This window comes from Carcharhinus amblyrhynchos, chromosome 7, assembly GCF_965287045.1.
Source record: "Carcharhinus amblyrhynchos chromosome 7, sCarAmb.v2.hapA, whole genome shotgun sequence".
Taxonomy (NCBI): Eukaryota; Metazoa; Chordata; class Chondrichthyes; order Carcharhiniformes; family Carcharhinidae; genus Carcharhinus; species Carcharhinus amblyrhynchos.
In genome coordinates this window covers 119,830,976-119,844,123 of record NC_137330.1, presented here as the reverse complement: position 1 = coordinate 119,844,123, position 13,148 = coordinate 119,830,976, and the positions used below count along the sequence as shown (strand labels likewise).

Here is a 13,148-nt window from a genome sequence, read left to right as displayed (position 1 = left end):
TCCGTTAAGCTTTCCCCCCGTCACCTTGAACCTGTGACCCCTTGTAATTGACACTTCCACCCTGGAAAAAGCCTCTGACTATCCAACTTGACTATGCCTCTCATAATTTTGTAGACCTCTATCAGATCTCCTTTCATCCTCCATTTCCCCAGTGAAAACAATCCTAGTTTATTCACCCTGTCCTCAACACGCTTGAGACCAGGCAACATCCTGGTGAACCTTCTTTGCACTGTCTCCAAAACTTCCATGTCCTTCTCGTAGTAGGCCGACCAATACTCCAAATGCAATCTAACCAAGGTTTTATATAGCTACATTCAATTTCCTGTATTCAGTGCCCTGGCTAATGAAGGCATATGCTTTCTTAATCACCTTGGTCACCTGCGTTGCTACTTTTAGAGACTTTCTGTGGGATTACATCTCTGAGAGCTCTTCTTTGTGCAAGAATTTTACTGTATTAAGTAATCTTCCCTCATGGGCTTTCACTAATGTATTGCAGTTATACATTACTTTACTCGACAGACTGTTATTCACGCTGATTCTCAACAGTTTGCCTGGTGGCGGGCATCCAGCAAAGCCCACTTAGTATGTCCACTTTCTAACATGGCGCACCAGTTAATGTCTGGAGCAGAGGCCAAGGCTAATCCTAGACCTTGTCATCTCTAACCCTGCAGTTCCCCACACGCTGTTGGTCAGCTCAGTGAATCAACAGTGTAAAAATGTGGAAGATTTTCTACACTTACCAAATCATGCCTTCAGCACTGGATCATCAAAATGTGATGTGGAGATGTCGACGTTGGAATGGAGTGGACAGTAAGAAGTTAGACTGTCATCAAAATGTGTTCATCTAATTGTAATTCTCCTTCATGACTATCCAGAAAGGTGAATTATACTGCTGGGGTTATTAACCTCCAACTCATCCTGGTTTCAGTTCCAGGGACCATCTCTTGAATGCAGTTAGAGGATTTGGAATTTGTAATTAAAACCAAAATCCATGCAACTGATGAAGAAATACAATGATTATACACAGTATTGCTAGTTATTGAGTGCACCATGAGTATCGGAGAATGTCACCTGCACCTAAATATTGCACAATCACTCTTGTAAGACAACATCTTTCATAAAATTACCATTTTTGCTTTTACCATCTGTTTTATTCCACTTTCTCATCAGCTCCCCATTTTTGGGTTGGGAGGTTGGTGGTTAGAACTGTTCAAATCTCATCTAAAAGATAGCACCTTGAAAACCCTGCTAAAGCATTTCCGGACTGAGAAATCACTATTGTCTTATCAAGTTGAACAGCATGGTTTAGTTGTTCACAATAGGCAGACTGTATTCAACCAGCTGCTGCTGCTTGAAAAAACCCAAAACAAAATGTCCACTAATTCATTTGGATTTGATGTGCATTATTTGGGGCATACATGAAGAGGTTTTAGTACAGTATGTGGTATAGCTGACCTGGGAGTACTCGTCACTTGTGTTAGAAGACTGGATTCAAGCTTTGCTTCAGAACACAAACCAATACACAGTACTGAGGGAATTCTGCATTTTTTATACCCTACTTTCCTTTCTCCATAGATACTGCCTGACCTATTGAGTATTTTAGCATTTTTTTGAAGCTCATCCTTACAATCTTTCTTGAAAAGAATACATGGACTGCCACACAGTAATGAACTGTTACTGGTTTACTGTATAAATTTAAGAAAGCATTCAAAGTGAGGACTTGATTGAGGCTGTTGAGCAGGAATGTTACTAAAACTTGTTAAGGCACTCAGTGCTGAGAGGATTTGATGGCTCAACGGTTCTGTTCTAAAGCTGGTTATGACTGTGGCTGTTAGGTGCTTGAGTATTCTTTATGGTATGCATTTTCCCCAACCAGATGGATGTGCAGATGGAACAATCAGCAGCAGAAGCATCCAAGGAACGGAAACTGCGAGAACGGAGTGAACAGTATGCAAAGCAACTGGAGGATGAGCTTGAGGGGCTCAAGGTGAGAAGCTGATATGAAAATAAAGAAGCACATTTAATTCCATGCGCTGGTTTGTTCCTGGTTCTTATGTAGCAGAGGTGAATGATTAGAGCCCGAGTGATGTGGTAAAATCGGACAGCTCACCCCCAAGCAGATTGCAGTGTGTAGCAGAATAACACCTCGAGAGACTTTTGGGAAAGGCATTCTTGGACTCTTCTTGGCAGAGCAGAAGGGGATGGGGGAATTTAAAAGCAAAATAATGTCAATGTTTTGTTGTTTGAGACCAGTGTATAAAGAATAGCTAATAAATTAGATGGCCTTTATCGTGAGGGGGATAGAATATAAAAGCAGGGACGTCTTGCTGCAACTCTACAGGGCACTGGTGAGGTCGCAACTGGAGTACTGTGTGCAGTTTTGGTCCCCTTATTTGCGAAAGGATATATTGGCCTTGGAGGGAGTACAGAGAAGGTTCACCAGGCTGATACTGGAGATGAGGGGGTTATCTTATGAGGAGAGATTAAATAGACTGCACCTGTACTTGTTGGAGTTTAGAAGGCTGAGGGGGGATATTATAGAGACTTACAAGATAATGAAGGGGCTAGATAGGGTAGAGTTAGAGAGATTCTTTCCACTTAGAAAGGAAACCAGAACTAGAGGGCACAGCCTCAAAATAAGTGGGGGGTGGGGGGGTGCAGTTTAGAACAGAGTTGAGGAGGAACTTCTTCACTCAAAGGGTGGTGCATCTCTGGAATTCTCTGCCCATTGAACTGGTGGAGGCTACCTTGTTGAATATGTTTTAAGTCACAAGTAGGTAGATTTCCGATAGACAAGGGAATTAAGGGTTATGGGGAGAAAGCAGGAAAGTGGAACTGATCCACTTCAGATCAGCCATGATCTTATTGAATGGCAGGGCAGGCTCGAAGGGCTACATGGCCTATTCCTGCTCCTATTTCTTATGTTCTTATGACAGACAGGGCGTCAATTTAACGTCTCATCAAATGTTGGCACCTTCAGTAGTGCAGCGCTTCCTGAGTGTTAAATGTACAGTTGTATAATTTTAATGCCAATTACTGCCAACTCTTGGTAGCAAGACTAGACAAGCTGGGTTTCAAATGTAGGTTATGCCATATAAAGAAAAAAAAACCTGACATTTATACCTGAGTTGGTTACAAGATTTTGTTCTTTCTGTTGACTAAAAGTAATAAAACTTGAATTGAATTGATGAAACCAAGTTTAGTCATGAATAAAATAGACACTTTTAGTTTTTTTGACATGGGTGGTATAAAAACTAAGCAACTGTTATTGTTTGATCTGCTTTAACTGTCGATTGTTATATCTCTTAACAATTTCCGTTAACAGAAGAAGCAGATTGGCCGATCCCCTGGTGTGAGCAGTACGGAGCATCAGCAGGAAGTGGCAAAACTCAAAGCTGACCTAGAGAAAAAGAGCGTTTTTTACGAGGAGGAGCTGGCCAAACGGGAAGCCATGCACATGACTGAAATCAAGAACTTGAAGAAGGAACTACGCGATGCAGAGGGACAGCATCTCACCCTGAAGAAAGAAATAATGATTCTTAAAGACAAGTTGGAAAAAACCAGAAGAGAAAGGTAAGAATGCCGGTTTACTTCACTTATACCAATTGTGATCTGCAGAAGGGCCTGGCTCCTGAATCAGCTGAGGATGTTCACCTGATTCCTGCTGAGATGTCCATGGGATTGAGAGTGAATGCAGGAAGAAAGAATATTTAATTATAATAGCACCTTTTATGTCTCAGATCATTGAGTGATTCACAGCCAACCTTTCATATGAAAGCCATTGTTTTGAGAATGTCAGGAGGACAGGATGGGAAAAAGAGATTCATCCTAATGAAATAGTTCCTTGGAAGATGAGCAGGGAGTTCTGGTGTCTTGATCAATATTCTTTCCTCAATGGATAACACCAAAAAGAAGAAATTCACTTGTCATCTATCACATTTACTTTTTGTAAGATCTTGCTGTGGATAAATAGACTGCTGTATTGTCCACATGATATTAGTGGCTTGAAAGAAATTTGAAAGAAATCAAATAATTGATTTGGTGCTTTGTAAATCCCACTCTTTAATGCTGCTTTTAAAGCTATGAGGACGGATTTTAAAAGATACACCAATTTGGACATCTAACAATGTCTGTATCCACTTTGCATGTAATTGGTTTGGAGAATTTTACCACAAACTTTTGTGGACTTACTGTTGATGATATCCAGTGTCTGCTAAGAACACAAGAAAAAGATGCAAGAGTGAGCCATTTGGCCTCTTGAACCACACCACTGTTGAGCAAGTTAATGGCTGATTTTCTACGTTAGCTGTATCTTCCTGAACTCCATTGTTACATTTAATATTCAAAAATCTGTCAATCTCTCTCTTGAACAACTGAGCAGTCACAGCTCTCTGGTACAAAGAATTTCAATGCTTCACAGCCCTCAAAGTGAAGAAATTTCAAATTATCTCTGTCCCAAATGGTCAATCCCCTGTTCTGGTCTCAAGGTAGGGGAAACGTACTTGCAGCATCCACTATGACAAACCCCATTGGATAATGCTTTGTGTGGTTACTTCTCATTCTTCTGAACTCTGGGAAATGTATACGGAGATTGGCATGGTTTATTTTTGGTTTGAAGGTAGCATAGAGTGAACAGTTTCCCATCTCCTGTAGATCTTTTCCAAGCCTGTGCATAATACGCTGGAGGTGAAGTGAAGTATTGCAGAAAGGAGAATGGAAACAAGCGTTCACGTAATGACCCGGTCTTGTTTAATTCCAGCCTTCAGTGAGACAGGATTTTTGATGGTTCCATTGGTGAACAACACTCACAGTTCCATGCCATCATGGAGTAGACAAAAGTAGTGACAAATTTCTGAGGGCAACCAAATTTGAGAAGATATTCCATAAACCTTTGTGGTTAACAGAATCAAAGGTTTTGCTGAGGTTGCAAAGGGCCACATGCACTACTTGGTGCTGTTCCTTGGATTTTTCTTGAATGTGCCGCAGGGCAGGAATCATGTCTGCAGTGTCCCTTGATGGACCACAATCATACTAAGATTCTGGAAGGAGTTCCTCAGCCACTGGGAGGATGTGGTTGAGAACAGTCCTTGCAATGGCCTTCTCTATGACAGATGGTAGGGATACACTTCTTTAGTTACTTGCAATTGGAATCTACCCAGATGAGGGATATGAGGTTGCACAACCATGCCAGGAGTTATCACCACCATGTTTCAGAACTTCAGGGATTCCATCTGTTCCAAAAGCCTTGTTTTTTTTTGAATGCCTTTTATAACTTCATTCCAGACCAAGATAGTGCAGAGACAAAGCTGGGTGGGGTATTAAGGAATGGAGTTGAGGATGTTCGAGGCAAAGACAGGATCTCAGTTGAAGAATTGTTCAAGATGTCCCCTCTAGCAGATACTAGCTGCCTCCCTATCCTCCATGCTTGGCTGTCAGCAGCTAATAGGCGATGGACTGTCTTGACAGCACCATGGAAAACCATACATGTTGTTGATGAATGAGTTGTTGGACCTCTGTGCTCTTTCTACCCATCATTGCTCTTTCTGTCATGGGTTTTATGTGGTACCACTGTCTACAGTTTTCTGTAGGACTGCTGCTTTTCTCAGTAGATGTGTGATGTTTTCAGACAATTAAAGCCAAGTGCTTCTGCTCAATTATATTTTGATTGTTTTTGTCAAACCACTCACAATGTTTCTTGTATTGTCATAGCCACAGATTGTCACTATGCATATTGCACTCACTTAGAAACTGAGCTCCAGGTCATTGTCGATTCCATCTCTGTAGCATTTGAGAAAATTGGCCTTTCATTAAATACCCAGAAAACTAAGGTGATCCTCTAGATTCCACAGCAAAACACCTCTTGCTGCCTATTAAAATAAATAATGGACTCCAGGAAAATGTAAAACACTTTCTGTATTTTTGGAGCCATCCCTCGATGAAGGCAAGTGTAGACAACAAATGTACCAACTTGGCTTTGGTCAACTGAGAACCAGCTTTACAAACCCAAGACCATGGTCATGGCTTACTGGGGCAACATGCTTTTAAATGCTTCAAAGACACGAGCAACCTACTGCAGGGACCTCAAAGCAACGGAGAAGCACTGCCAGTGGTGCCTTTGCAAGATCGTCCAAATCCAGAGGCAAGAAAGGCATTCTAACAATAGCCTCCACTCTCAAGGCCAGAATAAAGGTGCTAACCGCACATCAAGCTCCACTTGCCGGGCTGTGAGTTTCCTGTACGTGACACCAGATTCCCAAAGCGACTGCTCCATTTGGAAGCCGGTCACGGCTGCAGCCTCTCAGGAGGACAGTAGAAACGCTTTAGGGACATTCCCAAAGTATTGCTGAAATGGTTAAATAACCCTGCTGACTCATGGGAGTCCCTGGCTTATGACTGACCAAAATAGAGAAGACTCATTTAGGAAGGCATCCAATACATCGAGAGACTTTGCTGGGGATGTGCAGAAGCAAGGTCACATGTCAGAGGAAGCGGACAAACCTGACCCATTCAACTTTTCAGACACTAACTCCCTCCCATGTGACAGAATCTGCAAATTAGTCATTTCGAAACATATCAGATCAGAGTGGGAGCAAGCCTTCCTCAAGCCTGAGGGACTGTTTAAGCAAGAGGAAGAGGGAATGTAGGCATACTTCACTCAATATCTCCTCGGGAATATGACATCCTTTACTCAATATCTCCTCAGGAATGTAGGCATACTTCACTCACAAACGTCTCGGGAATGTAGACATACTTTATCACTATCACCTCGGGAATGTAGGCATACTTTACTCACTATCACCCCGGGAATGTAGACATACTTTACTCACTATCACCCCGGGAATGTAGACATACTTTACTCACTATCACCCCGGGAATGTAGACATACTTTACTCACTATCACCTCGGGAATGTAGACATACTTTACTCAACATCTCCTCGGGAATGTAGACATACTTTACGCACTATCACCCCAGGAATGTAGGCATACTTTACTCACTATCACCCCGGGAATGTAGACATACTTTACTCACTATCACCCCGGGAATGTAGACATACTTTACTCAATATCTCCTCGGGAATGTAGACATACTTTACTCACTATCACCCCGGGAATGTAGACATACTTTACTCAATATCTCCTCGGGACTGTAGGCATACTTTACTCAACATCTCCTCGGGAATGTAGATACACTTTACTCATTATCACCCCGGGAATGTAGACATACTTTACTCAATATCTCCTCGGGAATGTAGATATACTTTACTCACTATCTCCCTGGGAATGTAGATATACTTTACTCACTATCACCCCGGGAATGTAGACATACTTTACTCAATATCTCCTCGGGAATGTAGGCATACTTTACTCACTATCACCCCGGGAATGTAGGCATACTTTACTCACTATCACCCTGGGAATGTAGACATACTTTACTCAATATCACCTCGGGAATGTAGGCATACTTTACTCACTATCACCCCGGGAATGTAGACATACTTTACTCAATATCTCCTCGGGACTGTAGGCATACTTTACTCAACATCTCCTCGGGAATGTAGATACACTTTACTCATTATCACCCCGGGAATGTAGACATACTTTACTCAATATCTCCTCGGGACTGTAGATATACTTTACTCACTATCTCCCTGGGAATGTAGATATACTTTACTCACTATCACCCCGGGAATGTAGACATACTTTACTCAATATCACCCCGGGAATGTAGGCATACTTTACTCACTATCACCCTGGGAATGTAGACATACTTTACTCAATATCTCCTCGGGACTGTAGGCATACTTTACTGACTATCACCCCGGGAATGTAGATATACTTTATGCACTATCACCCCGAGAATGTAGACATACTTTACTCAATATCTCCTCGGGAATGTAGACATACTTTTCTCAACATCTCCTCATAGGATTAATCTTCAAATTTCCATCCTTCACATGGAGCCTGGGATTGGTCTGTATACTAAACAAAACTGTAACAATGCAAATAATTTCTTGTGCTGGTGCAGCTTTGTTGCAATCTGTACATTAATACAGCTGCAAAGTTTGAATTATAATATTGTAATCAGATGTTTAAGTGATTGCTGAGGACTGATAGGTCATGGAGTGTTTAGCTCCTTCATGTAGGTGGAACCTCTCAATGAGGAGTAGAGATCTAAATTGAAGACTACAGACATGGAGGCTGAGCTACCTTCACAGGAACCTGAAATGGTGTATGTTTGTAACAAAGGTGTCTGCTATAAACTCACGCAGTTTTACTCAAACACCCATGCTTATAAATTGACTCCAGTGTCAGGTAGATTAGCAGGGTAAATGTGTAGGGCCTGGGTGGGATTGTGGTCAGGACAGACTCGATGAGCCGAATGGCAGCCTCCTGTACTGTGGGGATTCTATGATTCTACTCAAGCCCATCTTGTTTTGCATTTCCATTCATGCTTCCAAGGAAGCTGCTGTGTAATGTGTGATTTTTTTTCTTCTAAATTTGACATTGCTTATTAGCTCTCTCCAAGGATTGAGACATATGGTAATTTTGTAATGCCAGCAAATTTAATTTGACATTTTAATTTAATAGTTATACAGTTTATTTGAAATAGTTGAGACAACAGGAAGAGGGATGAGGTCCTGCAGCAGTGGTTTAGGGAGTTAGGTAGAAAGTTAACAAGCAGGACTTCAAGAGTTGTAATCTCAGGATTACTCACTGTGCCACATGCTAGTGAGGCTAGGAATAGGAAGATAGTGCAGCTCAACACGTGGCTAATCAGCTGGTGTAGGAGGGAGGATTTCAGATATACAAAGAACAAAGAACAACCCAGCATGGGAAACAGGCCCTTCGGCCCAACGAGCCCGCGCCGCCGCATCACCCTACACCTATTCTACCCTGCATGTCTACGAATGGAACCCTACTCAGTCAGATTCAGGGAAGAAATAGTGTCAATTTGGTAAAAACCGATTAGCCTAAGAGCACATCTTTGGGGTGTGGGAGGAAACCGGAGCGCCCGGAGGAAACCCACGCAACCACAGGGAGAATGCGCAAACTCCCACAGACACAGGCCCAAATCCATGTGTCTGCACAGGGGTCTCTTCTGGGGCAGATGTGGCCTGTACAAGAAGGATGAGTTGCATCTAAACTGGAAGGGCACAAATATTCTGGCTGGGAGGTTTGCATGTGTCACACGGGAGGATTTAAACTAGTTTGGCACGGGGGTGGGAACCAAAGCAAAGGTGAATTAGCTGAAGAGGAACCGGAGAACAGGGCCAGTAAAACTCAGAAACAACAGGCAGGGTGGGATTGCTAATAAGAGAGGTTCTAGTAGACTGAAGTGCATTTGGTTCAATGTGAGAAGTGTAACAGGTAAGGCAGATGAACTTAGAGCGTGGATTAATACTAGGAACTACGATGTTGTTGCCATTACAGAGACTTGGCTAAGGGAAGTACAGGATTAGCGGCTTAACATTCCAGGATACAGATGTTTCAGGTGGGATAGAGGGGGATATGTTGAGAGGAATAGATAGGGTGGATTCTCGGAGGCTATTTCCCAGGACTGAAATTGTCGCTGCGAGAGGACACAGGTTTAAGGTGCTGGGAAGCAAGCACAGAGGAGATGTTAGGGGTAAGTTTTTCACTCGGGGTGGTGAGTGAATGGAATCGGCTGCTGTCGGTGGTGGTAGAGGCAAATTCGCTGGGGTCTAAGACTTCTGGATGAGTATATTGGATCTAATGGGATTGGGAGTTACAGATAGTTCTATGGCTTGGCAGGTATAGATCAGATTGACGCAACTTGTGGGCCAAAGGGCCTGTTTGTGCTGTAGTGTTCTGTGTTCTATATATGTTGATGTTAGCAGATGGAATGACAGCCTTCGGTTAGGTGTCTATTTGGATATCATGTACCACTTTGAACATTAGTTCATGGATGTGATAAATTTGTTTGCAGTGTTCACTTTTCACCCATTGGCTATAGTCACTGAGTTATCCCTGCAAAGGTATTGTCTGCTATGTCTTTTAGACTCAATTGGTGGATTTAGAAAATCTTTATTGTTCTTTGATCCATCACTTCCTACCCTCTGCCCAACTCCATTGATGTGAAGTTGTCAAATTAATCTGGATCAAATGAAATCTTACTGGGACAAAGAGAGACTGAAACATTTTCAAGCAATGTTATCACTAGGTGCTTTACAGCTTGTTCTGCAGTATCCTAAAGGAAACATCATAAATCAACGCACTCTAACTTTGTGCAGTACATGGATGCAGACTTAAATATAAGGGATTTATAGGTCTCTAAGGAAGGAACTGGAGACTGAGAATAATTAGATATCTTTTACAACAAGCTGCCACAATCATGATGAACCAAATGACCACTTCCTGTGCTATGTCATTCAAGATTTAATCCATTTGTTAGATTACTTCCAGTACTACCAACAGCATTGGCAGTCCAGTAATCATAAAACCCTTAGTGGAGAAACTTAATAAAGGGTCAGAGCTGAGTGTAGGACTCTGCCAAAGTTAAAAGAGAAAAAAATGAGTTCAATTTTGAAATGAATTCACTTGCCCACAGATTTCCCTCAAGCTTTTTCTTGGCTATCCTTCCCCTTCCCCTCAAGGCTGAAAAGATTTTGCAGTGATACTTGAGGTTTCATAAAATCTCCAATGCTTTTGCCTCCCTGCATGTGGCCACTTGCCCTGGCGGCTTGAGCTGTGGCCCAAGGTTGAGTGATGTTTTGTATATCTCTCATTAGTTACTTTCACTGTACTCCCAGTGGTCACCGAATCATCCCTCTGTGGCTTCTTTTCATTCAGTTGAGTGCAAAATCTATTGAATTCACATATATTTTATTCTTCGTTAATCTTCAGTTTTGAGGTTTTAAATGTTTCTTCTGGTTTTAATTAGCCATACTAGCTGTGCACCAGTCAGAATAATTTAAAATGTCCTGCTGGTGATTAGTTGTTAATTTAAGGCTTTACGCAGTAATAAATAATGTTGTTTCAATGATGCTGTTCATTCTTAGTCAAAAGTCCAAGTGGCTACACCTTATTCTGTAGCAGGATGAGCTTATGAGACCACAAGAAGTAGGAACAGGGGTAGGCCATTCCACCCCTCAAGATTTCTGCCATTCATGATCCTTCATTCCTCATGCCAACTTTCCTGCGCTTTCACCATAAACCTTGATTCCCTTACTGATCAAAAATCTAACTATCTCAGCATATTTAAGTAAACACAAGGACTCTGTGGATGAGAAATTTCAATTTTGGAGGTAGATAGGGCAGTACAGTGGTTAGCTCTGCTGCTTCACAGCACCAGGGACCCGGATTCAATTCTCAGCTTGGGTCATTGTGTGGAGTCTGCACTTTTTTTTCGTGCCTGCGTGGGTTTCCTCCATGTGCTCCAGTTTCCTCCCACAGTCCAAAAGACGTGCTGGTTAGGTGCATTGGCCGTGCTAAATTCTCCCTCAGTGTACCCGAACAGGTGCTGGAGTGTGGTGATTAGGGGATTTTCACAGTAATTTCATTGTAGTGTTAAAAGTAAGCCTCCACTTGCAACACTAATAAATAAACATTAAGGTTTGAGTAACTGGAAACCCGTTTCCTTGGAAAAAAAAAGAAAGTTGAGAGACAATTTGTTGAAAGTAGGTAGGGGGAATTTGTTCCCATTGCTGGGATTGAGAAAAGAGGGCAAGATTTAAGGTAAGTGTCTAAAAAAAAACTAAAAACATTTTTAGGCATGAGTAGTTAGGATCTGGAATGCACTGCCTGAGAGGATGCTGGAGGTAGGTTCAATCTAGGTACTCGAGAGAATCCGAATATTACCTGAAAGGATAAATATATAGGGTTAAGGGAGAAGATGAATTGCTCCTTCAGAGAGCCAGCATATATAACAGGCTGAATGGCCTCCTTTACTGCTGTAGCTACTCTGTAGTTGTGTGAAACCATTCTCCTGAATCATATCTGCACCCTCTCTAAAACCAGCACATCCTTCTTGAAGTTAATGTTGTCGAGGAGAATACTGAGATACAGGCTATTAGACTAGACAGGATTGAGGTTCATAAGGAGAAGATGTTAGCAATTCTGGAAAACGTGAAAATAGATAGTCCCCTGAGCTGGATGGGATTTATTCTAGGATTCTCTGGGAAGCTAGGGAGGAGATTGCAGAGCCTTTGGCTTTGATCTTTATGTCATCATTGTCTATAAGAATAGTGCCAAAAGACAGGAGGATAACAAATGTTGTTCCCTCCTTCAAGAAGGGGAGTAGAAACAGCCCTGGTAATTTTAGACCAGTGAGCCTTATTTCTGTTGTAGACAAAGTTTTGGAAAGGATTATAAGAGATAGGATTTATAATCATCTAGAAAGGAATAATTTGATAAGGGAAAGTCAACATGGTTTTGTGAAGGGTAGGTCATGCCTCACAAACCTTGTTGAGTTCTTTGAGAAGGTGACCAAAGAGGTGGATGAGGGTAAAGCAGTTGAAGTGGTGTATATGGATTTCAGCAAAGCATTTAATAAGATTCCTCATGGTAAGCTATTGCAGAAAATACAGAGGCATGGGATTGAGGGTGATTTAGAGGTTTGCGTCAGAAATTGGCTAGCTGTAAAAAGATAGTGGTGGTTGATGGGAAATGTTCATCCTGGAGTTCAGTTATTAGTGGTGAACCGCAAGGATCTGTTTTGGGGCCACTACTGTTTGTCATTTTTATAAATGACCTAGATGAGGGTATAGAAGGATGGATTAGTAAATTTGCAGATAACACTGAAGTCAGTGACGTTGTGGACAGTACGAAAGGTTTAGAGGTTTAAATGTCAACAAAGAATGACAAAGAAGTTGATAAAGAAGGGTAGGATAAACTATGAAGCTGGGCTAGCGCTAACTATAAAAAAGGATAGCAAGAGTTTTTATAAATACATAAAAAGGAAGAGGCTGGCTAGGGTGAACGTTGGACCCTTAGAGGATGAGAGGGGGGACTTAGTGGTAGGGGATGGGGAAATGGCTGAGGCCCTGAATAACTTTTTTGTTTCGGTCTTCACGGAGGAGGACGTGAATAATTTGCCGAGTGTTAGCGATAGAAAGATGGTAGGAGTGGAGGGCCTGAATGACATTATTGTTACTAGAGAGGCGGTGCTCGACAGACTGGAGGGACT

The 13,148-nt window shown here is 42.0% G+C and overlaps 1 protein-coding gene across 9 annotated transcripts in view; it reads left to right on the top strand.

Annotated features, from left to right (window-relative positions):
* LOC145345245 (serine/threonine-protein kinase MRCK alpha-like) overlaps nt 1–13,148 on the top strand; it is a 545,867-nt gene that overhangs the window by 395,546 nt on the left and 137,173 nt on the right. For all 9 annotated transcript variants that reach the window (XM_080193034.1, XM_080193032.1, XM_080193031.1 and 6 more), the window contains exons 14-15: nt 1,877–1,987; nt 3,326–3,573. In XM_080193034.1, the coding sequence (XP_080049160.1) occupies nt 1,877–1,987; nt 3,326–3,573 (359 nt within the window). The remainder of the gene's footprint in view (nt 1–1,876; nt 1,988–3,325; nt 3,574–13,148) is intronic.